At 43.5% G+C, this 26,266-nt stretch overlaps 1 protein-coding gene across 1 annotated transcript in view; it reads left to right on the top strand.

The window, feature by feature from the left end:
• Positions 1–26,266, top strand: part of LOC311228313 (1-phosphatidylinositol 4,5-bisphosphate phosphodiesterase beta-1-like) — a 397,421-nt gene that overhangs the window by 269,834 nt on the left and 101,321 nt on the right. The window contains exons 19-22 of the mRNA XM_084314222.1: positions 1,471–1,603; positions 4,416–4,469; positions 5,053–5,272; positions 7,862–8,030. Coding sequence (XP_084170348.1) covers positions 1,471–1,603; positions 4,416–4,469; positions 5,053–5,272; positions 7,862–8,030 — 576 coding nt within the window. The remainder of the gene's footprint in view (positions 1–1,470; positions 1,604–4,415; positions 4,470–5,052; positions 5,273–7,861; positions 8,031–26,266) is intronic.

Raw genomic sequence — 26,266 nt, 5'->3', positions numbered from 1 at the left:
ATAAATAAATAAATAGATTTGGTCATTATAAAAAGTGCACTTTCGTCAAAAATGAGTTTATTGAATGGGTCTCATTCACCAAGGACTTACGACAAAAAGGGCTTTCTCTTAGGGCCATTTGAGACCTTTTCGGGCCGATTTTGGGATTCACCAAACGTCCCAATAAAACATATATAATTAATATTATATTATAATATATTGTCTATATTCATGTCTTTCCTGAAAAGGTCTCAAATGGCCCTAAGAGAAAGCCCTTTTTGTCGTAAGTCCGTTGGAGAATGAGATGACTTTATCCTCTTGGAGTTATCACCATGTCCAGGGATTCAACCGATATATGAGGAACTAAAAACAGTGACTTCTTGAGTGAGGCAGGGAGTGTGCTGTTGCCACAGGGTGTCATGCTGAGAGTGGGCCCCCAGAGCTATGTCTACTACAAGGTGTCCATGACACAGGTTATGTCTATGTGATATGTTGTGATGTCATGTGTCTTTACTATTGTCTGTACTGTATGATGCATATCTGAACACTTCCCCTACCCCCCTACAAGGACCACAATGGAAATAAGCTCTGAGCTTTTTTGTGTCTATCCTTGGCAGTATTCCAGAATGTGCTTCTGTCACATGTTATTTATATATTGTCAAAATAAAGTCACGTCACGTCAAGGCATATCTCATATAATACCAAAAAAGAGGATATGGAGAGGGCTTCAGCGTTCTTGTTTTGTTTCGGTAGGTGCTCTTTGGATTAAATCCGGGGAGGGATTCGTTATAGAAGAAAAGTTGAGATCCAAGGCAGCTCTACACATTTTTAAATGCCTTTATTGGTTGGCTTACATTATCACAGTCACAGTATTGTTTTGTCACAGCTACAACACCCTGAAGAAGGCCATGTGTAGGCCGAAACATGTCGGTATTTAAACATTTTCTAAATAATGTAAGCCAACCAATAAAGGCATTTTAAAATTTGTAGAGCTGCCTTGGATCTCAACTTTTCTTCTCATATAATACCATTCTGAAGATACTGACACACTAAAGAAACGTTTCGGGCTTGTAAATACACATTGGGGTTTTAGAACAGGTCTTAGAGGCTTGTGGATCTAAAGTTTTGATTCTGATGAAAATGCCATGGGTGTGGCTTTATACGGGTGGAGCGGGGAACTGGGAAAGACATGTCAACTGCACTGTATTTTACATTCAGCAACATTACTACATGATCTGTATGATGCTTGTTTGACCTTGTATGAATACAAATATATCGTATCATATCGTATAGTATGCAGGGTTAGCAACTTGCTCAGTTGTGTTTTTCCTTAATTGTTGTTGTCGATTGTACTACTGTTAGTCGCTAATCCTTCTGTCGTAAAGTATTTTACATTGAATATATTTCCGTGGGAGTATTAGACGTGAATTTCGTATACTGTCGACAGGTGATTTTGCTCCGCCCATTGACTCTTTGTCATGTGATTGGCAGGTGGAGGCGTGTGGCGACGCCCCCTTGGAGCCTAATGTTGACCAGCCGCCACCGGCAGAGAACGGACTGAGCCACACTCCCACCATCACCCCAAAACCTCCCTCTGTGTGTGGTCAGCAGCCTCAACCCACAGGTGCTGTATACCAACCTGGCACCCTGCTAAATGCACTATCTCACTAAACTGGGGCACTGGGGCAGCCTCAGGGTAAAAACAGGGAATGACACCCCCATCATGAGCACCACATGGCATACAAACTGAGAGACTATTCTTCTTCGTCTCCCCACTAATCAACCACTGATGTTGTTTATATCAACCACAGACCTTCAAACCAACTGGTACACAAAAAGGGTATAATGAGTAAATAAATTGTATAGATTGTGTGTGTAATTGTTGCCTTGTTGAAACATGCAAGCAACTGCATTTGAACTGCTTATAGAGGCCTTTCACAGAATGTTTAGAATGCTCATTTGTCCTCCATGTTGGAAGACATAACAGTTGCTATGTGCAAAACAAAACAACAGATATGTGATAAATATATCATATATATATATGAATGTAATAATTTGGTGTCTTATTACTGGATCTCGTCAACAAGTTACAGTGGAACTTGATATCAGGCTTTTCCAAGTTTTTCCTACTCTACCACTGCACATAATGTAGGCCTTTATCAGAGTCACCTGGTGTAAATAGCTACAGTGATAAGATAAGATGTATCTATTGATCACCCAGGTGTAAATAGCTACAGTGATAAGATAAGATGTATCTATTGATCACCCAGGTGTAAATAGATACAGTGATAAGATAAGATGTATCTCTATTGATCACCCAGGTGTAAATAGCTACAGTGATCAGATAAGATGTATCTATTGATCACCCAATTGTAAATAGCTAGTGATAAGATAAGATGTATCTTTATTGATCACCCAGGAGTAAATAGCTAGTGATAAGATAAGATGTATCTCTATTGATCACCCAGGTGTAAATAGCTACAGTGATAAGATAAGATGTATCTATTGATCACCCAGGTGTAAATAGCTAGTGATAAGATAAGATGTATCTTTATTGATCACCCAGGTGTAAATAGCTACAGTGATAAGATAATATGTATCTTTATTGATCACCCAGGTGTAAATAGCTACAGTGATAAGATAAGATGTATCTATTGATCACCCAGGTGTAAATAGCTACAGTGATAAGATAAGATGTATCTCTATTGATCACCCAGGTCACGTGTAAATAGTTACAGTGATAAGATAAGATGCATCTCTATTGATCACCCAGGTGTAAATAGCTACAGTGATAAGATAAGATGTATCTGTATTGATCACCCAGGTGTAAATAGCTACAGTGATAAGATAAGATGTATCTTTATTGATCACCCAGGTGTAAATAGTTACAGTGATAAGATAAGATGTATCTCTAATTGATCACCCAGGTGTAAATAGCTACAGTGATAAGATAAGATGTCTCTTTATTGATCACCCATAGGAGAAATTAAATGATATGCAGCAACACAAGGGAATGTAGTTAATACAAAATAAATACATTTGCATAAATATATACATATACAAAAGTAAGAAACAAATAAAATAGGAATAATAGATACTGTACAATAAAATATATATATATATGTGTGGATATATATATGTGCAACATCTGTGTGTATATACTGTATGTATAACTCCAGACTACAGACACCTGGGTGCTAATAGCATCTGCCTTTCTTTCAAAAGTGGTTGCCAGTGGTTACTAGCGGAAAAAAGAGAACTACACAAACATTCCGTGCAATGCCTCTATTGCCTCGCTACACAAATCACTTTAGAGCATGTTTGCACATTTCAATAATCCTGGATACACTTTCATCCCAAATTGCAATATGGTGTTCGGAACATTTCATTCTCCCGTCCTGGACAACTTCCGTTCCCAAAGGGTCTATAATAAGTATAATCTGCTTGTTATTCACACACATGGTCACATGCAGCCTGAGAACAGTCTGAGAACAGATGTCCTTGGGAAAGTAAATCGATTTTGATCCTCCGACTCAGGCATTTTTTTTTCTTTCTTGTTTTTCTTTTTTCCCCTTTGTTTTCAGTTTAGTTTCCAGAGTGGGTTCGTTTTAGTTTTAGTTATATTGTTTAATTTTTTTTTGTTTTTGTTTATTTAATTTTTTTTATCAGTTTCAGTAATAGTTTTAGTCATTTATTTGTTGTTGTTTTTGTAATATAAGAAGTTTGGGTATTGTGTAATACAAACACTTTGCAAAGGTAACATGTCATGTACATCCTAGTCTCGATGAACATTATGCACCAATCCCTCCTCAGACATTTACATTTAGTAATTTAGCTGACGCTTTTATCCAAAGCGACTTGTTGTGTTGACACATTTTACCAAACTGACAAAACTTGACTAAAACTAAAGACATTTCCTGTATATTTTTATTAAATTGTTTTGTTTGTTTTGTCAAGTCAAGTGTTCCTTATTAAATCCCTTAGGGAAATCCAGGTGTCATAATAATAGTAATAGAGTAATAATAATAGTAATAATAGAGTAGAACATAATACAACAATAATAGTTGAATGGCAGTATATTATATTAGTAATAATAATAATAATAATAATAATAATAATAATAATAATAATTATAATAATAATAATAATAATAATAATAATAATAATAATAATAATAATAATAATAATAATAATAATAATAATAATAATAATAATAATAATAATAATAATAATAATAATAATAATAATAATAATAATAATAATAATAATATAAGTATATAGTATAAGTATAAAGTAAATATATAGTAAAGTTTTCTTCACACTTCAAATACTTTTAGTGTTAGTTTTAGTTAACAGTATGTGTACCGACAGCTACAAAGGTTGCCACCTAACCATGACAACTGGGTTTACTTTTATCTATTGTTATTTCACACCAGGTACACTGAAACCCACAGTGAAGAGTGAAGACATCGTCCATAGTGTCCTCACCGGTAAGACCTGCATCCACAACCTCAAGTGTACTTGAAAGGAACATTTCAGCCAAATACAGAATTCACATACTGTAAAAAAAAAATCTTTTATTTTGGGCAATTCAATCAATGTACTAGCTCTTTCTCAAAGCTAGCTATCCAAATAACCAAGATTAATCTGTGATGTCATCAAGTTTTTATATATTTTTTGTAGCTTTCCCATTGACAGTGAGTCGTAGATGGATTTTTTTGGACGTGTGTGCGTTTGAGCTTTTTTAGTTATTGTTATCATCAAGAGTCTTATTCCTATAGCTGTGCCAGAGACAGAAAAATCGTCCAGTATCATAGTAATTAAACAAAATGTGTTAGGGTGGACTTTTGCACCAAGTTGCATTCAAGTTGCACCTGTGCTTCAACTCACAACATCCTCATAATGTGAACGAATGAGAAGTTGAGATTTCATGAACAGAACGAATTAGCAGAGTTTCCTGAAATATCTCCACTCTCTCCCCCCCCCCCTAACACCGCCCCCCCTAACACCACCCCCCCTAACACCGCCCCCCTAACACCGCCCCCCTGACACCGCCCCCCACCCCACTCCCAGAGATGGAGGGCCAGACGCTGGAGGAGCTGAAGCAGCAGAAGGGGTTTGTTCGGGAGCAGAGGAGGCAGTACAAGGAGCTGAAGGAGCTGGTCCGTAAGCACCACCGCAAGACCAGCGAGCTGATCAAGGAGCACACGGGCCGGGCCGGCGAGCTGCAGAACCAGCACCACAGGCGCCGCTCCATCCTGCAGAAGAGCCACAAACGAGACGGTAAGAAAAGGTAGGTAGAATCTCCTTCTCCTCTCTCTCTCTCTCTCTCTCTCTCTCTCTCCCTCTCTCTCACACACACACACACACTTTATCTCTCTCTCACTCTCTCTACCACCTCCTCCCCTATCTCTGACTACTCCTCCTGCTGTTCTATCTCTCCTCCCCTCTATGACCTTCTTTCTGTCTTTCTTTCTTGTTCCTGTCTTGGGCCCCCTCTCGTTCAGTCTCTCTCTCCTTCTCTTTCTCTCTCTCTCTCTCCCTCTCTAGCCCAATCCCAATACCCCCCCCCCCCCCTTGGCCCTACCACTTGGCCCTACCACTTGGCCCTACCCATCCATTTTGCACGTGGCCACACAGGGTCGGGTGTCCAGATTTGTGGATCTAGGGGTAGCATAGTGGTGATGTAGCCCTCCAACTGGCCTTATATTCAGATGCTGTTTTCAGATGCTAACCCCAAACAGAGGGGTAGAAGAACATAAAGGACTTGCATTTCTGTAGTGATATGTATATTTTTGTACATATGTATATTTTGTATCAGCCTATTGCAGAACTTGCCATAACACCTTTCCCTTTGAGGAAATATACTGAGCCGTGCGTCGCTTTTTTCCATATCACTTTTCTCCAGATGCACACCGTTCCAAAAAGACAATTACAATTATTTCCATTGCTCCAAATCAAGAAAAAAAGTATGGGTCCATTGCTCCCTCCCTCTACCTCTGTTTCTCTCTCCATCTCTGTCTCTGTATTTCTTTCTCTTCCTCTACTGTACATCTCTCTCTCCCCCTCTCTCTCCATATCTGTCTCTCTTCTCCCCCCCCTCTCTCTCTCTCTCTCTCTCTCTCTCTCTCTCTCTCTCTCTCTCTCTCTCTCTCTCTCTCTCTCTCTCTCTCTCTCCACCTTTCTTACGTGCTTATGGTGCAGCGTACAATAGCATGTCTTTGATCTTAGACAGCAGACAACGTGTTGGTATTCTCATGCAATATTGCCATAGTGTAGACTGCCCTTTTCACATTGAAAAAAGGTGTGGAGTGTGTGTGGAATGTGAATCGGTTAATTAGATGTTGTTATGCTTCAAGCCTCAGGCGCCATTTAGGGGCCATTTAGGGGCCAGCTCAGGGAGCAGCTCAGGGAGCAGCTCAGGGGCCATTTAGAGGCCATTTAGGGGCCAGCTCAGGGACCATTTAGAGGCCATTTAGAGGCCATTTAGGGGCCATTTAGGGGCCATTTATGGGCCAGCTCAGGGAGCAGCTCAGGGACCATTTAGAGGCCATTTAGGGGCCAGCTCAGGGACCATTTAGAGGCCATTTAGAGGCCATTTAGGGGCCATTTAGGGGCCATTTAGGGGCCAGCTCAGGGAGCAGCTCAGGGAGCAGCTCAGGGGCCATTTAGAGGCCATTTAGGGGCCAGCTCAGGGACCATTTAGAGGCCATTTAGAGGCCATTTAGGGGCCATTTAGGGGCCATTTATGGGCCAGCTCAAGGAGCAGCTCAGGGACCATTTAGAGGCCATTTAGGGGCCAGCTCAGGGGCCATTTAGAGGCCATTTAGGGGCCATTTAGGGGCCAGCTCATGGGCCATTTAGAGGCCATTTAGAGGCCATTTAGGGGCCAGCTCAGGGAGCAGCTCAGGTACCATTTAGAGGCCATTTAGAGGCCATTTAGGGGCCAGCTCAGGGGCCATTTAGAGGCAATTTAGGGGCCAGCTCAGGGGCCATTTAGAGGCCATTTAGAGGCCATTTAGGGGCCAGCTCAGGGACCAACTCAGGGACCAGCTCAGGGGACATTTAGGGGCCAGCTCAGGGACCAACTCAGGGACCAGCTCAGGGGACATTTAGGGGCCAGCTCAGGGGACATTTAGAGGCCATTTAGGGGCCATCTCAGGGATCAGCTCAGGGGCCAGCTCAGGGACCAGCTCAGGGACCATTTAGGGGCCAGCTCAGGGACCAGCTCAGGGGCCCTCAGGAGCCCATCCACACACTGTAGAATCAGTCAGATTCCTGTTCACCACCAGACACCTGTTATGGGCACTGTGCAGGCAGAAGTAGAAGTTAAATGGCTAGTCAACATTTGACAAGAAACGTATCTGAACTTGTCACAAGCTGGGGGTCATTCCAGACCACCTTGAAAACACTTGTTGCAAGCTGGGAGTCTGGTGTTTTGGTTCTTGAGACGTTGCAGGCAGAACATTTTAGTATTGGTTAGCGTCGAGTCAATGATGGCCAGGAGGCGTTCTTCATTCAGCTGCTAAGCAATATTAATGCTTCATGTCCCCAAATTACTTCCACTAGCAATAGAAGTCACTCAATGAGTGTCATAACATGCTGTTTGTGTGTGCATGTGCGTGCGTGCGCGCGTGCGTGTGTATGTGCGTGTGTGTGTATGTGCGTGCGCGTGTGTGTATGTGCGTGCATGTGTGTGTGTGTGTGTGTGTGCGTGCGCGTGTGTGTGTGTATGTGCGTGCGTGCGTGCGTGTGTGTGTGTGTGTGTGTGTGTGTGTGTGTGTGTGTGTGTGTGTGTGTGTGTGTGTGTGTGTGTGTGTGTGTGTGTGTGTGTGTGTGTGTGTGTGTGTGTGTGTGTGTGTGTGTGTGTGTGTGTGTCCAGCCGGTCGGAGCACTCCCTGTCGGCTCTGGACCAGGAGCTGTGTGAGTTGGATCAGGACAGCACTCAGCGACTGGCAGAGCTGAAGGAACAGCAGCAGCAGCAGCTCCTCACCCTGCGACAGGAACAGTACTACAGCGAGAAGTACCAGAAGAAAGAGCACATCAAACAGGTACACACACACACACACACACACACACACACACACACACACACACACACACACACACACACACACACACACACACACACACACACACACACACACACACACACACACACACACACACACACACACACACACAGGGTAATGCCACCCATTTTAAGAATTCACATACTGTACGGTATGTTTTTTCCTGTGCCCCAGGACAGTTCAGTCAGTATTTGTGAACACACACCACTCTCTCATAAAGCTAGAAATCAGAGAGAGAACCCTCCAATCTGTGATGTCACTGGGATGTCAAATCTGGGCGTGCTCCATAGATAATGAATGGGGCTCTGACTTTACGAGGCCTTAAAAGGTCTGTGTGAGCTCTTACACCCAAATGTGGTTCATATTCCTACTTTTATTAGTGGTAAAAGGATCGTTGAAGCAGTTTTCCTGTCAGTGATTATGGAGATGTGATGGATAGAAAGGCTGCTTCTTCCACTCTTAAACACCTAGACACAGTCTATCGTTCTGCCCTCAGATGGCTACCGGTGATAGATATGATGCTCACCATTGTATCCTGTATGATCAAGTGGGTTGTTCTTCTCTGGCAGAGAGGCAAAATAAACATTGGTATCTGTTTATCTTTAAAGCCAATTCCGGGAAATTACCACCTTATATCACAATGATGCTGGATGGGAACTATGGACCATATCTGACCTGCTCAAATGACTGGTCTGAACTGGGAAAGTCAGCCTTTTGTTTTACTGCCTCAGCTTCTTGGAATGATCTTCAACAGATACTATTCTCTACTAACTTATGGATGTGAATTCATCTGTGTTTTGACTATTTATTTCAACTTGCTTGTAATCTTGACATCATTACAATTGAGGGCCATTCTCAATGATTCTCGAGTATAAATGAAGGTTGAATGAATGGATGCATATTCTAGCATGGCTAGAAGGACTAAATCAGAATATAAAACTAATGGGTGTAAGAGATCACACAAACATTCCATGGCCTATTCCATTGTCTATACTCTATTGAGCCCCAGTTTTTACATCCCAGTGTGGAGGGTTCAGAGAGGGTTCTCTCTCTCTGATTTCTAGCTTTAGGAGAGAGTGGTGCGTCTTCACAAATACTGACGAGAACTGTCCTGGGGCCCAAGAAGAACCAGTGTTGGGCAAGTTACTTTCAAAATGTAAAATAGTATATATACTAGTTACTTTAATTTGACTGTTACGGGCAATAGTACTGTCTGTGTAGAGTAACATGTTACTCATTACACTACTTTTGCATTACGTTCTCGTGAAATACATGGAGAGACCCTCTGAAGATATACATTCGTGTCAGTCTTTGTGAATTGTGGGTGAAATGTGAGTAAGGATTTACTCAGACAACGGTAGACTCAGTTGATATGGTTTATTAGCTTACAACCCAGGAGAATTGGCTGGAGAGACCCGGCGAGACCCCTGGCCCTGGGTCCCATAAACGGGCTCCTTGAGACAGGGGAAGCGCTGGTCTATTATAGGTCATAGAAGGTGGGTGTGTCCAGGTGGGAGAGACGATTGGATTGGATGGGGGGGGTTAGGAGATGGGGAGGGGGGTGGTATCGAGTGAGGGGGACGAGGTAAGGATGGGGGAGGGGGAGTTAGGAGATGGGGAGGGGGGCATGGTTTGGGGGGGGTTGAAGGTGAGAGACGAAAGGTGAACGGATGGTTGGAGGGTAATGGGGTGGAGGGGGTTTACTATTCTGCCACATAATGTTCTTAACACTTTGGTTGCCTAAGGTTAAATTAATGATATACCATAGATTGCCAGCGCTATTTGTCTATTGTTCATTGTGTAGCAACGTTAAACTTTTTCATTCACATATTCATAGTAAAGTATGGTCTAATGTATAAGTATGTTTTCATCTCTTTCTGCAGCTTTCTCCAGAACGTGATATATAGCCCCAAATGCATTATATTGATGATGAAATACAGTTTGATGGCAATCAGCGCGATATAAAAAATTCCAACTAGACGTACTTCTAGAAGTTACTACACGTCATCTGATGTTGACCGGATGGGCGAGGGGGCGTTTATAATTCCGTGGGCAGCGTTATACCAATCATCTAATGTGGGTCAAATGTTGATAATATCAGTTATTATCGAAGACGGTAACGTTACACGCTGAAACTCACCCCAGTCTCCGCGCGCCGTTGGGCGATCATCGTCGAGTAGAAATTTTATCATTATGGGATATATTATTACCCGGTCCATCTCCAGCTTGTATAATGGTATATAATCCAAATCATGTTGTTTATCGAGTTATTGGCAATCGATCGCTATGTAGTGTGACGAGCTAGAGTGCCGGAACCTATACCGAGTGTCCGGAAGTAATATGGCCGACCAGCAAAACCTCTACTGCGCTTCCTGTTAAGCGGTTGCGCCGATCGGCCACCAGATGGCGCTCCTGAACCGCCAGAGAGCTCAGTGGGTCCTGCTGGTGGATCTCAGGCCAGCGGAGGGACATTATGAATCCGATCGCAGATTTTTGAAATATTGATATAGGGACGCTGTACAGCGTCCCCCGGCAACTTTAGCATGGCCAGGAAAGACGTCTAAAGACGGGTCCCGGCACTCAAAGTGTTAAAGGGGAACTCCAACATTTTGGGAAATTAGCTTATTTAACATCTTCCCTGGAGTTAGACAAGAAGATACATACCTTTTTTGTCTCTGTGCGTGCATTTTAGCTTTGGGAATAGACGCTCCGTTAGCATAGCTTAGCTTCATCACTGGAAGTGAGGCAGGACAGTAGCCTTACAGTGCCTTACAGTGTATTGCAAGGTCTGACATTGACCAAATTTGATATGCATGACCTTGGTGGGCTCTAGGTCAACTCCTGAAAAGGGGGTCAATGTCAGACCTTGCAATCAAAAGTTAGGGGGCGCACTGAAATTATGGCAAAGGTTATTAGCCCCCTAACTTTTGATTGCAAAGTCTGACTTTGACCCCCTTTTCAGGAGTTGACCTAGAGCCCACCAAGGTCATGTATATCAAGTTTGGTCAATGTCAGACCTTGCAATACACTGTAAGGCACTGTAAGGCTACTGTCCTGCCTCACTTCCAGTGATGAAGCTAAGCTATGCTAACGGAGCATCTATTCCCAAAGCTAAAATGCACGCACAGAGACAAAAAAGGTATGTATCTTCTTGTCTAACTCCAGGGAAGATGTTAAATAAGCTAATTTCCCAAAATGTTGGAGTTCCCCTTTAAGAGAAAGAGAGAGAGAGAGATTAGATTGCCTCTCGTTGTCCAGTTCAGCACCACAGAACTTAGCCCCTTTCGGGACTGTAAATCACGCCAACATCGTTGGACGAGCTAACGCGCTCCGTGAATACACAGTCCCTTCTACGACCAGAACAGAAAGAAAGAACAGAAAGAGTTCATGCAAAAGTATTCTGTATTTCTGTATGACAACTAATAAAGAAACTTGAACTTGAAACTTGACCATTAAAAAATCTCACAATTAAGTCTGTCTCGCTTTTCTTTAACAAAACGCTTGTCGTACAAGTCTCGCACAGAAATTTCAAAGGTACTCACAGTTGCACGAGGGTTTCGGACAGACAGACGCTAGGGTTTGAAAGCTCGGCGTTGCTAATAAACATTTTAAATAATTTTAATAAACTTGTCAACATGGCTCAAAACGGCGTTATTTCCGGCTTTGGCTGCCTGATGCGCCTGCGCTGTGATCCGTTTTTGAGCCGTGTTGACAAGTTTTCCCGGATTAGGCCTCATCATTACCAAATAATCAGTCCCACTGGATGAATTCCTAAAAAAACAATAAACACTTCGGGTGTTGGCGTGTAATAAATATGTAATACTATTACTGAAATCCTATTAGTAACGCGTTATTGCTAAAAGTAATATATTACTGTAACAGCGTTACCCCCAACACTGGGAATAATAATAATAATAATAATAATAATAATAATAATAATAATAATAATAATAATAATAATAACTAGACAATTCCGCGCGGGGGAAATTGTGAAAGTGTGGGTGACGCCTGTGCACCGCCGGCCAACGGGGGAGAGGGTCTCTCGCGAGTCTCTATGACAAACGGTTCAAAGGATACAAAAAAGGGGCGCGGCCTAAGGATCGGGGGAGTGGTCAACATAGACCAATCAAAGAGGATATCCCTACTGTGTAGTGCAATGACACTCTCTCTGCAATGATTCTCTTTCTAATTTCATGGCCGTCAAGATCTATATGACTACAGATGTGATTTTATTAACTATAACACAAACTCCCTTTCGTGTTGTATTATTTAATACTCACCCTTTCTCATGGCACCATGTGTCCAAGAAGTGGCAGATCAAAGGTCTCTTCTCACTCAACAATTACTGAACCCCAGGATGCGTCAGTCACCATACACCGGCTGTTTCCATCATCTGCAAAAGCAACGCAAAACATCTCTGATCAGTGCTGCATAGTCAATTCAAGGTGCATCACGATTGCATTACCACAATTACATTATCACAAGTAGCTTTTATACAATGCGGATGTAGCCAAAGGATAAGATTTCAATTCTCCTTACCTAAACCAGTTGGATATGCAGACTTGTTTTGATGTTGACGTCTGTCATCACATAGCTACTGAACTTGGCACCGTGCCCTAAATTCACATAAACATATTTGTAATTAAAGAGTTTTGTTGCTGTTGTTAGTCTGACCTCTCACCTGGGACTAGTACAGCAAGGTAGAACCTTTGAGGATCTGCTCATGCTGGCATAGTACTCAGGATCATTGGGGCACACAAGCTTTCCCACCACGCCAAGGTCACAGCAAAAGGGAAAGAACTAGAGATGCACCGAAAATTCGGCTACCGAAAATTATCGGCCGACAATGGTTAAAAAGGCTCTTTCGGCTCATACTACACTACACGTATGAACTCGACATAACGTTAACGTTACTCCGTTTAAATGAAGTGTTTAATTAGCAGCAATCTGTTGTTGAAAATGTATTATCGTTAAACCGGAAATGGAAATGCGAGGACAGGAAGTCGTCATCAATCGTTGTAGTCTTTTAGTCTTAACAGTCTGGAATTAATGTATGCATTCAAAAGTGCTGAATAAATGTTTTATGGGCCCATAGTGATTATTAATATTATTTAAGTTAAGTTTAGCCATAATCATGTATTTTGCCATAATCAGGTAGCTAAAAAAAAAATATATATATATATATATTTATATTAATCATTTTCGGCCTTTCGGCATTCGGTTTTCGGCCAACTGTTTCCTATTTTCGGTATCGGTTTCGGCCAAGAATTTCCCATTCGGTGCATCCGTAGAAAGAACTAACTCAAACAGTCCACTCAGGTACATTCCACTCGAGGCAGTTTATACGAGTGGCAGAGATGAGTGTTCGACTAGGCTTAATCAAACCATGACGTCTTTAATTTTTTACGCCAAACGGATATTTAGTTACATTTTTATTAGAGGTCATGCAAAGCTCGATCTCTCGGTGGCGAGGAGTAACGCGTGGGAGGCTCACGCTGCCCCGACACTTCCTGATTCTACTGCGCAGGCGCACCAACCGACCTGTAGGAGTCGCTGTCCACAACGCCCAATCCCCACCCATCAGTTTCCCACCCCCTAATACGGCCAATGTGTATTAGTACGAACGACCAGCTAAACTGAAAGCAAATGTGGAGCGCTGGGCTCGAACAGGCAAGCCCAGCGTCTCCAGATTCCGTGGCAAGCGCCTTGCCCACTACGCCATGTAGCCGCCTTCCATCTCATATTTTTTTTTTATTTATTATTATATATATATATTTAACAAACATAAACAAACATGTTTTTTTTTTTTTTTTTTTTTTTTTACAAACATATAAACAAGCATGACAACACATGATAAGATATACAAGCATTGGGGCACACAAGCACACAAGCTTTCCCACCACGCCAAGGTCACAGCAAAAGGGAAAGAACTAACAGTCCACTCAGGTACATTCTTTGTTTGGCTAGGCTTATCCAAAGTTTATATTAACACAACAGAACAGAATGAGAGAGAGAGAGAGAGACCACGGCAGCTTTATATGAACACAACAGAATGAGAGCGAGAGAGAAGTTGATGATAACCTGTACTTTTATAAGAGAAAGAAGGGAGGTTATAATCGTAATAATTTTGACTACGGAACACATTTTGTTCGTTTTGTAGATCTATTAATAGATCCATCTGATTGATGATAACCTGTACTTTTATAAGAGAAAGAAGGGAGGTTATAATCGTAATAATTTTGACTACGGAACACAGTTTGTTCGTTTTGTAGATCTATTAATAGATCCATCTGATTGATGATAACCTGTACTTTTATAAGAGAAAGAAGGGAGGTTATAATCGTAATAATTTTGACTACGGAACACATTTTGTTCGTTTTGTAGATCTATTAATAGATCCATCTGATTGATGATAACCTGTACTTTTATAAGAGAAAGAAGGGAGGTTATAATCGTAATAATTTTGACTACGGAACACATTTTGTTCGTTTTGTAGATCTATTAATAGATCCATCTGATTGATGATAACCTGTACTTTTATAAGAGAAAGAAGGGAGGTTATAATCGTAATAATTTTGACTACGGAACACATTTTGTTCGTTTTGTAGATCTATTAATAGATCCATCTATTTAAACGTGACGAACGGGGTATTTCGGGGGGGCCGTCCGGTCCCTGCGCGGTGTACTTTTTTCTTCGTGTACTTTTTTCAACAACCACAGTGGTTTCAGCCAAAACCACTGCACCCACCACAAGTTCACAGACTACAATCACTCCCGACACCAACCACAACCACAATGGCTACATGGAATGACGCAAAGTTCTAAGTAGAGCTCAAAATACAGTATACAGGATTGTGGTAACTCCAATATGTGCGTAATACTCCAGACTGTAGACATTGCTGCGGTCTTGAAGTGTAAATGTGATCCAACAATGTGGTCTTGTCAGTGGTGGCTTCTCGGACCAGTTGGGTATATCCTCTGCTGTTAAACAGTTCAGATATGGGCTTCCTTGATCCGGAAAGTAGATCCTCATTAAAATCTCCACAGACTACGACTGGCTGATGATTCATAATTTCCAAAGTGTCCAAAAGCGCCTGCAGTTTTGGTATGAATTGGCAAGGACTGTAATCTGGTGGTCTGTACACGGCAGCGATTAAAGCTTTGACAGGGGCCTCAACCTTCACAACGACACACTCCAGGTCAGTCACATTTTGCAGGAAATGCCTTTCAAATGCCTGGCAATGGTCCCTCACGTAGACGGCGACACCACCGCCCGCTCTTTTTGCCAACCGAGGAAGGTTTGTGTACGACTCATGTCTGTTGCGTTTGAACATGGTGTACCCTTCCAACTGCAGACTGTCGGCAACAAAAGAGCCAGAGAGGTGAGTTTCGGTGAGGCACAGAACATCGGCAAGTGGCAACTCGTGATGCCGTTTGGTATCCTGGATATGAGCCGGTAATCCTTCCGTGTTGTGGTGGACAATTGTTAATATTTGGCCATTTTCTTTTGGCTGTACATAATTTAATAGTGGCATAACCGTGTCAAACGAGGCTTTCCTCATCGACTCCAATGAAGCGGTGATTGCAGGATCAGCAAATATCTGTCTCTCATTGAAGTCGATGATGTGAAGTCCTTGCAGTGAAGTCGTTCTACTCAGAGCAACGTAGGCCATGCCTGGTGCAAAGATACGTTTCAATGAAACCACGGCAGATTGTGTCGTCATGCCTTGGACTTTATGAACGGTGCATGCGTAAGCCAGCTTGATGGGGAACTGCCTGCGAGTCACTTTCTTGAATTTCAGCCTTTCCTCTGCCCTCTCGATGTAGACCAAGTTGTCACCACGACCAGATGTCCTTTGGCGGCATCTCTGTCCTGTATCTGCATTGTCCAGCACAAGCCCAAGCATGGTCACCTCAGTAGCACCGTTGGCCGTCTGGGTGACTATTCGACCAATCGTGCCAAATGTTCCATTGACTAGCCCATCTTCAACGTCGACGTTCCGCATGATCATGACACAGGCACCCTCGGCAACTTGAAGTATGTCTAGCAGATCGCTTTTATCTCCCTTACGCGGCCTTTCTAGTCTGTCCATCTCACCCGTCATTGGATCTCTCGTGTAATCCTGTGCATCTATCTGGGTGATGTGGGAATGGAGAGCAGACAAAGTAGCGGCATTGTGCTTGGCAACCTCTTTGTTGGTTGCAAAGATGTGCATGACATCCTTAGGGCAATGGGCGGGGTTACGCACAGCCCGAACAAGCAGAGCTTTGTCCATGTGGCTTATCGGATGCGTCTTTTCCCTGACTCTGATTCTGTTCAGAAGCTCCGCAAATGGAAGGTCGTCTCTCTGTCGCATGATCTCGGTCAACGTGATCATCTCAAAGTGGCATTGCCAGAGGTCGATCGTGGCCTCCTCAAGTACGCAGAGCGGTTTGTTTTTCCCCAATGGGGGGAGCTGATAGAAATCGCCCAGCGCTATTACACACATGCCACCGAACGGTTTCTTATTGCCTTTGATTTGTTGCAGTCTCCAGTCGACGTAGGCAAACAGTTGCTTGGAAATCATTGAAACCTCATCGATGATGATGATCTCTGCATCCGACAGCTTTCCCCGCAGCACATCCAAGGTATTTCCTAGTCCTTGGTAGGGTGGCTGTAGGCTTCTTGGCAACTTCAAGAGCGAATGCAAAGTGTTACCAGAGATGTTGAAAGCTGCCGTGCCTGTAAATGCAGCCAGTATAACGGTTGGCATGGATATGTCATCATCATACAGTCTGGGGAGTTGCCGGAGTATCCTTGTTGCCTCACCGTGGATGCACTTTATGAGGTGGGATTTCCCAGTGCCAGCACCACCGGTGACAAAGTAGAAGAACTGTTGGGGGGTTTGCTCATGTTGTTGCACGCGGTCAATACACCAATCGCGAACAGAGTAAAAGATGGATGCTTGTGCCCGGTTGAGGTTCTGACACATTGTGCGCAGAAAATCGGGGCTCATCTGGGGAGCGTCCATGACTGGAATAACTCCACCAATGTACGCCGGTACATCATCTTGTTCCTCCTCATGCAGCTGAGCGTCACTTCGCTCAGCCATGCATTCCAACTGGACCACCTCACTCTCGGGGTCAAATCTGCCCCATGCATCCTCGATAGGACCATCCTTGATGAACTTGTCCATAGCTTTCTCCATCACTTTACTGTGTTTCTCAAACTTCTCTCTGTTGAGTTTAACAAATTCTGAGACTTTGACCATGTCGTGGATCCCGGGTATCGTCACCCAGGCCTGGTCGTGAAACGCTTTGTGTGTGGGTAAAAGGTCGGTTTTCAGTTTGGACACGTCACGATGGGGGAGGTACAGTTTAAGCCAATTGCCGTAGAATTTCTCTGGCTCCTTCTTCTGAGAAAAGTGACCGTATCTGATAATTGCAGGTTTCCCCCTCGTGCGTTTCTGAATGATGCCCATGTCGTTTAACAGCCTATGGCAATTTCCGCTGGTCCCCTGCTCACGGTAGAGCACTCTGTAGTGGGATGTGAAAATGGCAAGGCACATGGGTTCAAACTCCAGTGTTCGTGGTCTGGCTCTGTATCTGTCGGGAATACCCGTCATCCATACGTTCTCGTCATCCTCTGGTCTGTACTGAAGCTGGCTGAGCGGGAGACTCATTTTCAGTCCATTCTCATCAGTTTGTAGGAACAAAACCTGACGTGAGCATTTTCTCATTTTCAAACTGCACGTACGGGCCACAGCCTCCTGAGCGCTGACCTCTCTGTGTTTTGAGTAGGCTTGAAGGATTTGCTTCATTTCCTCTCGTTCAGGCACACTCTCTGGGCTGAGCTCACGGATGATTTTCGCCAGGTATTCGCTCATCTCGTGCTCCGGTTTGGTGATGTAGCTGAGCATGTACTGAATGAGCGCAAACTCGTCGAGAACGTACTGGATGTCCATGTTGGCGTTCCAGGCCGTCAACAAATATGGATTATAGTTATTCACCCAGCAGTCCTTGACATCACGCTTCATTACCATGACACTGGCATTTGTCATTTCCTGGACACATTTGGTGTACTCCGCATAAGTCAACTTGCACTGCGTCAGTAGCTGTGTCAGGTTGTCCACTTGCGCGCTGGAGTCGTTCAGTAAAGCCCACACTGGTTGGAGTTTACGTTTGGCTGCTTGCGCATCCATTGTCTGTAGTTTGCTGCTGACCTTTGCACGCTTACGTTTTTTGCTCGTACCTTCACCCGCGTTGCTCGTACCTTCACCCGCGTTGCTCGTACCTTCACCCGCGTTGCTCGTACCTTCACCCGCGTTGCTCGTACCTTCACCCTCATCGACGCCATATGATGCCGACGGATAGGTTATGAACGACATTGGCATTGGTGGTTTTGGAAATCCAAATCTGCATGCTTTCTTACCTTTCTTGCAGCTCTTGGAATGGTTTCTGCTGTGCATTTGAAGCTCTGTGACACTCTTGTGAAGCAACGGTTCCTTGTCCTTGTCAGGCAACTGGCATGAGATGTAGCGGTCCACAAACTCGCATAGTTTGGCGTCATCGGTGACGCCAAACTCTGGGGCATTTTCTACCCAACAGAGCATGTGTATGTGAGGGCTCCCTCTGGCCTGGAATTCTACCCGGTAAAAGTAATCCACAACCACACCAATTGGATGAGCCGGAGACAGCAGCAGCTCTCTCATCAGAGCATCCACCCGCTTGTCAAACATGCGCATGGTCGTCACCGGGTTGCTTCTGAGAATGTCACATTTTTGGGCCCAGTCCAGCTCATCGAAATTAACCCGTTGACCTTCTTGGGATTTTATCGCATTGACAACTTCTGGCCAACGGAATTCTGCGGCCGAGAAGGTCAGAAAAAAGGTAGGCGTCCCCAGTTGTCTGACCATGGCATACAGATCCTTCATCGTTTTCGACCAGTAAGCTGGAGTCCCTCTCAGCGGTTGCATGAATCGGGTTGCATCTCTGTTTTTCACCAGCCTCTCGACCTCCACCTTGTCCTGTAACATCTTGTTGCATATTTTGCGTCCATCTCGGCTAAAGGGTTTGCCTTTCCTCAACTGGATGGACATGCTGTTTGTGGCCAACTGTGTCTCGGTGACAAACTGGGCAAAGAATAGGTAGCTCTGGTCTCTCGCAAAACGATTATCGACACAGAAAAGCCTTGCGTTGAAATACATGCTTGGAGACAGCCGCACTGCTCTTTCAGCATCCAATGTATTTTCTCCGGTAGGAAACTGGACAGGGAAAGCCATTGCTTCAAGTCTGGGGACCTTGAAGAAGCCGACGGGCTTGTTTCCTTGTGCGGGGGCAATGCTAAATATGCCATCACCATACGTCAGCGTCTCTTGTCCCATGTCTAGAGGTTGCAAGCAACTATCTAGGCCTAGTCCAGGTCTGAGTGCCTCTTTCTCATTCTCTGCATTGGGTGGTTGCTGCTTTTCAACACAGTCTTGTATCTCCATCATTTCTGGCTCATCACAGCTGTCAAACTCCGTGTCTGCTTGCATCTCAAGCATTTCCGAGTCATCACAGCTGTCAAACTCCATGTCTGATTCAAATGTCACTTGCATGAAGTCAAACTGCATACTGTCAAACGTGTCAGTATAGTTGTGCAGCGAGAAATTCAGCGTGTAAATCTTGTCGAACAGATCATCCAACTGTGTGAATGTCATCATTACAGCCTTTCCATTAGGCTCAGATAGCCCGTCAGCATTTCTGCTATGAGAGTCAAACAATCCATACCTCCCAGACTGGTCTCTAAACACGGCAATGGTGTATGGTGATATAGTGAGCAGAGCATGGCTCACATCTGCAGACAGACACTGAAGTCTTGTGTGAAGATTCAAAAACCAGTCCTCTATGCCAGACCTTCCCTGGTCTTTCATATATCCCATTTGCACAGTGGATCTATGCACACTGTACGCATGGTGCTCAGTCTCGATGGCGAGTGGCGTTTCTTCCACGTCTAAATGGTAGAGGCCACGGTCACGACCTTGATCCCTCAGCGCTTTGAGGGTTTTTTTGTACACACTGTGTCCCTTATCTAGTATTTTATTAAGATCAGCCTCCTTCAAGTCACGGCCCTCATTCTGGTGTTCATTCGCGTATGCTAGAAAACTCAGTGCCATACAGGCACACTGTTTATTCCGGAACTCACCGTCATATCGGTCATCAGCTTGGCTATAGGACGCCTGCACGGAGATCACAGGCGGTGGTGGGATGCGTGCTTCCTGCTGCACAGTGTCCTTTTCCAAAACCTCTAAGACCTGTTGAACCTCACACTGCATTTCTGGCAGATCACAGCTGTCAAACTCTGTGTCTGCTTGCATCTCAAGCATTTCCGAGTCATCACAGCTGTCAAACTCCGTGTCTGGTCGATTTATTGGTGCATCAGTGGGTGGGTCTTGTAGCAGGTCTTCAATAATTTCTGTAAACATGTCAGCATCATCTCTGATCGACACCTCTCTATAGTCTGGGTGTGCCTCAATCAATTTGGACAGGCCTGCAACTACATGTCTCATATTGACCGTGTGAAAGTTCTGATAGCCTTTGTAAATAAGACGTCGCTTCAGCTTCACTCTATACAAGTGGGATGAGCTGGGCAGTCTCGGTAGGGTGTTGACTGTGGTTTCCACCTCAGATGGCACGCACACTACAGCTCCATGTACAGCTTTCTGTTGACCTTTTGGAAGTGTGACAATCTTGGCAAAGGGCAGAACTTTGGCCAAAAGTTGTCTTTCCAGCACATTCAAATTGCAGAGCTCTGGGGGAATGGGTGCCAACTCCATTTTGTTTGCCACAGCTATGGACGAAGGTCTTCCTCTCTTTAAATGCAAATCACACGTCGGACAAATCCACTCAACTCTCCTTTCCTCAGGCACAGTGCATTGCTCAGGGCCTCCACACTGACCACCACACACATGAACAAATTTTCCTGTCAAACAGGCAGTAACCACATGTGGATTGTTCTTGTAATTAGTTCGCCGGCAAACCTTCACCTGATTGGGGAAAAGAGCACGGTGACACACTGTACATATAAAAGTTGGCCCCGCTTTAATGTGCTCCTGGAAAGTGGCCATTGCCATCTGAAGTAGCCAATTTCCTTCATCGATTTTGTTTAAAAGCTGGAATCTTTGGACTTTTTTGTATTTGCCTCTTATTTTCAATGAACAGCGCAGATTATGGGCCATTCTGAAATGCAAATCTGTTCTGTATCTCATGCGAAAATATCGCTTCCTATTGGCCCTGTAAATGGCATCAAACTGGTACCTTTGCACCATCACCTGCTTCTGCTTCTGCCGAAATTGTTGATCATGCTTGTACCTTTGCACCATCACCTGCTTCTGCTTCTGCCGAAATTGTTGATCATGCTTGTACTTCTGCTCCTGCACCTGCTTCATCACCTGCTTCTGCTTCTGCCGAAATTGTTGATCATGCTTGTACTTCTGCTCCTGCACCTGCTTCATCACCTGCTTCTGCTTCTGCCGAAATTGTTGATCATGCTTGTACTTCTGCTCCTGCACCTGCTTCATTGTCTGCTTCTGCTTCTGCCTATATTTTTCATTATTTCGGTACTTCTCGATTATGGTTTGCTGCTTCCTCTTCCTGAACTCTTTATCTGTTTCATATCTCTGCCTCCGAGATATTTTCTTTTTGGGAGCTTCAGACAGTTGTGAGCTTTTTTTTTGATTCCTAATTGCTCTTTGTCGCTGTCTTTTGCTTAATTTATTAGACATCTGTGGAGCCTCTTCCGTTACATTTGTGGATGGTGCATTGACTGACAGCACACACCGTGTGCTGATTGGGAGTCCAAATTCAGTTTTGGCTCCAACAGTCACCGTCACAGGCCTTTTGTCATGCAGATCCGCTTCAGACAGTTGTGAGCTTTTTCTTTGATTCCTAATTGCTCTTTGTCGCTGTCTTTTGTTTAATTTACTAGACATCTGTGGAGCCTCTTCCGTTACATTTGTGGATGGTGCATTGACTGTGCTGATTGGGAGTCCAAATTCAGTTTTGGCTCCGACAGTCACCGTCACAGGCCTTTTGTCATGCAGATCCGGTTGCACTTGTGGCACTTGAGGCAAATGGTCTGACGGAGTCTTTGTAGGTACAAATGTCACTTGCATGAAGTCAAACTGCATACTGTCAAACATGTCAGTATAGTTGTGCAGCGAGAAATTCAGCGTGTAAATCTTGTCGAACAGATCATCCAACTGTGTGAATGTCATCATTACAGCCTTTCCATTAGGCTCAGATAGCCCGTCAGCATTTCTGCTATGAGAGTCAAACAATCCATACCTCCCAGACTGGTCTCTAAACACGGCAATGGTGTATGGTGATATAGTGAGCAGAGCATGGCTCACATCTGCAGACAGACACTGAAGTCTTGTGTGAAGATTCAAAAACCAGTCCTCTATGCCAGACCTTCCCTGGTCTTTCATATATCCCATTTGCACAGTGGATCTATGCACACTGTACGCATGGTGCTCAGTCTCGATGGCGAGTGGCGTTTCTTCCACGTCTAAATGGTAGAGGCCACGGTCACGACCTTGATCCCTCAGCGCTTTGAGGGTTTTTTTGTACACACTGTGTCCCTTATCTAGTATTTTATTAAGATCAGCCTCCTTCAAGTCACAGCCCTCATTCTGGTGTTCATTCACGTATGCTAGAAAAGTCAGTGCCATACAGGCACACTGTTGATTCCGGAACTCACCGTCATATCGGTCATCAGCTTGACTATAGGACGCCTGCACGGAGATCACAGGCGGTGGTGGGATGCGTGCTTCCTGCTGCACAGTGTCCTTTTCCAAAACCTCTAAGACCTGTTGAACCTCACACTGTACTTCCTGCTGAGCTGTGCAAACCACAGGTAGACTACATAGCTTGCTGTCACTTACCTCCACGACGTTAGTGCAGCGTCGTTTTGCAGCCGGAACTTCCTGCTGAGCTGTGCATGGGAAAGGTGGACTACATACCTTGCTGTCACTTACCTCCACGACCTTAGTGCAGTGTCGTTTTGCAGCCTGAGACCTCTTCCCCTTGCGTGGCATGCTGTTCTTCTCACTAAATTTTGCGATAGATAATGAACAAATCAGATGGGGTTTCAAATATTCACACAGACCAGAAAGTTAAAGGAGCGCTTTACTGAAAAACAATCCAGATTTATTTTGCACATAATCTCACGTAGACCAAAACTGTAAATAGTTTAGCACACATTATTTTAGTTATGTAGACTATAATATAAGCTTGTATATGTCCTCCAATCATGTCACAGGATTATATAATCTTTGTGCTGTGTGAACTACAGGTCAATTAACCTCTTGCACCCGACGGGACCGGTCCCGAAATGACATCTGGTCATAAATCAATATTTTGTTGACTGTTGTATAAAAGTAGCGGTTTTTATTTCAAAACGTATTCAAGTATTAACAGGGCTCTACAGTGCGACCATATTGCTCGCATATGCCCCTAGAAATATGTGTGTGCGAACCGGAAAAAATCAATTACTCGCACGGTGTGCGAGTGAAGATTACAGCCTTTACCGGGAATAAAACAGAAAACAATCAAAAACACACTTAATTTCTAGAAGGTATTTTTGGAAGAATCTATGAATGAAAAAGTATAACGTTCCTACATCATCCTCGTTGGCCAGGTCCTAGTGTTTAGGTTATTTGTTGTCAGGTCATGTCTAACAAGGTTTTTCCCTTTTAAGAGGTAAAATCCCCTGACCCATGGTATCAGAGGTCTGACCTCCACAGTGAGGTAGCCCCAGCTCATTTGTATTAAATTAGTTTATCCCAATATGATGTCCCCTAATACACTGTGTAAATCCTCCCCTCCCTCCCTGTGGTCGTGCGGCAAATGTACTCACAAAAGAGTCACAGGAGAATGAGATTTGTGATAACATTGAGACAGGTGAAGGCCAAAGTAGCCAGAGTACATCTTATCCACAAAGAGAAAGAAAACCTCCTCAATATTTCCAGAGTAAATCTTATCCACAAAGGGAAAGAAAACCTCCTCAATATTTGAAGGATTATGAGTGTAAAGTCGAATCTGATGACCAAGAAGAACTAACCCTTGATTACTGTTATAGAGTTATTTGTGATGTGCCCCAAACATTGGAGGAGGCTATGTCATCACCAAATTCTCAATTATGGACTAAAGCTATGGAAGAGGAAATGGATTCACTGAGGGAAAATGACACATTTACCCTGACCACACTGCCAGAAGGTAAACATGCAGTGGGGGGCAGATGGGTTTACACAGTGAAAGAGAACCCAGTTGAAACATGCAAAGCCAGGTATGTAGCAAAAGGCTATAGTCAAGTGTCTGGTATTGATTATAAGGAAACCTTTTCTCCAACCGCAAATATGACCTCTATACGTAGTCTAATGCAAATTGCAGTAGAACATAATTTGGAGTTGCATCAAATGGATGTTAAAACGGCATATTTACATGCTCCTATAGACTGTGAGTTGTTTATGGAGCAACCTGAAGGATTTGAGGTTAAGTCAGAGAAGGGGGAGAAACTGGTCTGTAAACTTAACAAATCACTGTATGGTCTGAAACAATCAGGACGGAATTGGAATAAAATGCTCCATGATTATCTAAGTGAAAATGGTTTTATCCAAAACCCGGCTGACCATTGTGTTTACAATAAACTAACATCTAAAGGTGAAAGGATTATTTTGATAATCTGGGTTGACGATCTTATCATTGCAGGAAGCAACAGTCAAACAATCCAAAATGTAAAAGACATTTTGGGAGCCAAATTTAAGATGAAAGATCTTGGCAAACTTAAGAACTTTCTAGGCATTGATTTCACACAGACAGATGGTGAAATAAAGATGAACCAGAAAAGGTACATCATGAAAATATTGCAAAGGTTTGACATGTCTGACTGCAAGGCAAGATCGACTCCATGTGAGTATAAACAACAATTTGACAATGAAGGTGAATCTGTTGATCAAAAGAGGTATCGTGAAGTGGTAGGCAGCTTGATTTATGTAATGACATGTACTAGACCTGATCTAAGTTTTATTGTCAGTAAGTTGTCTCAACACTTATCCGAACCAAAAGAACAGCATATGGTAACAGCAAAACATGTGTTGAGATACTTGAAGGGAACTGTAGACCAGGAGTTGTGTTACAAGAGAAGTGATTCAAAACTAAAACTTGTTGCATATTGTGATGCTGATTGGGCAGCAGATCAAAATGACAGACGGAGCACAACTGGGTACTGTTTTAGTCTATGTCAGACAGGACCTGTTATTTCCTGGAAATCTAAGAAACAGCCTACAGTTGCTTTATCCACATGTGAAGCAGAATATATGGCTTTGGCAGCTGCTACACAGGAAAGTTTTTATCTTGTGCAGTTATTAAAAGGAATGGATAGTGAAAATGATTATGCACCAGTGACAATCTTTGAGGATAACCAAGGGGCAATTGCACTTTCAAAGAATCCTGTGTGTCGCCAAAGGTGTAAACATGTTGACATTAAATATCATTTTGTTCGATCTGCAGTAAATGATGGAAACATTATTATTGAATACTGTCCAACAACAGAAATGGTAGCTGATATGTTAACCAAACCTGCAACAAAGGTCATGCTTGAAAAGTTTGTGTATTTTATTTTTGGTGTTGAAGGTTAAAAATGAAAGAAAAGAAAATGTAAATGTATGTCAAAGGTTTTATCAGAATAAGATCAAGTGGGGGTGTTGAACAGTTGTGAACGATGCATCTCTTTAATGCTCTTATGCTGACGTCATACTTGTCAGCTTGACAATTACGCAGCTGGTTCCAATAAAGGGATCATTGCCGGCTCACTTGTGAGATTCGGTCAGTGGTGTGTGAAACTGCAATGAAGTGTGTGGCGTCTTTTATTCCTCCTTAGTAGCCCAAGGCTGTCTAGACCTTTGCTGAAAATGGCTGCTGCGCCAACAGCATGCAGTGTGTAGCGTAGCATAGCATGATTCTAACGTTCGCTAATACATCGAAAGTCTTGGCTTGTACACTAAGGCATGCTTGTACACTAAATTAGTAGTCCGTTGTAGTTGTGATACAAACATAGCTCTCACCACTAGACTAAGCATGTCAATGTATTAACTAACGTTAAACTAATGCGGTAGTAGCTACTAGCGAGCTTAGCCACAATGCAAACACACAGTGACTGTAATTGTAATTCCAACGTGTATTCTGCATCACAA

This window comes from Notolepis coatsorum (genome assembly GCF_963971535.1).
Source record: "Notolepis coatsorum genome assembly, chromosome: 5".
Classification (NCBI taxonomy): Eukaryota; Metazoa; Chordata; class Actinopteri; order Aulopiformes; family Paralepididae; genus Notolepis; species Notolepis coatsorum.
The sequence above is the reverse complement of the archived record's forward strand: the minus strand, read 5'-3'. Positions and strand labels throughout refer to the sequence as shown.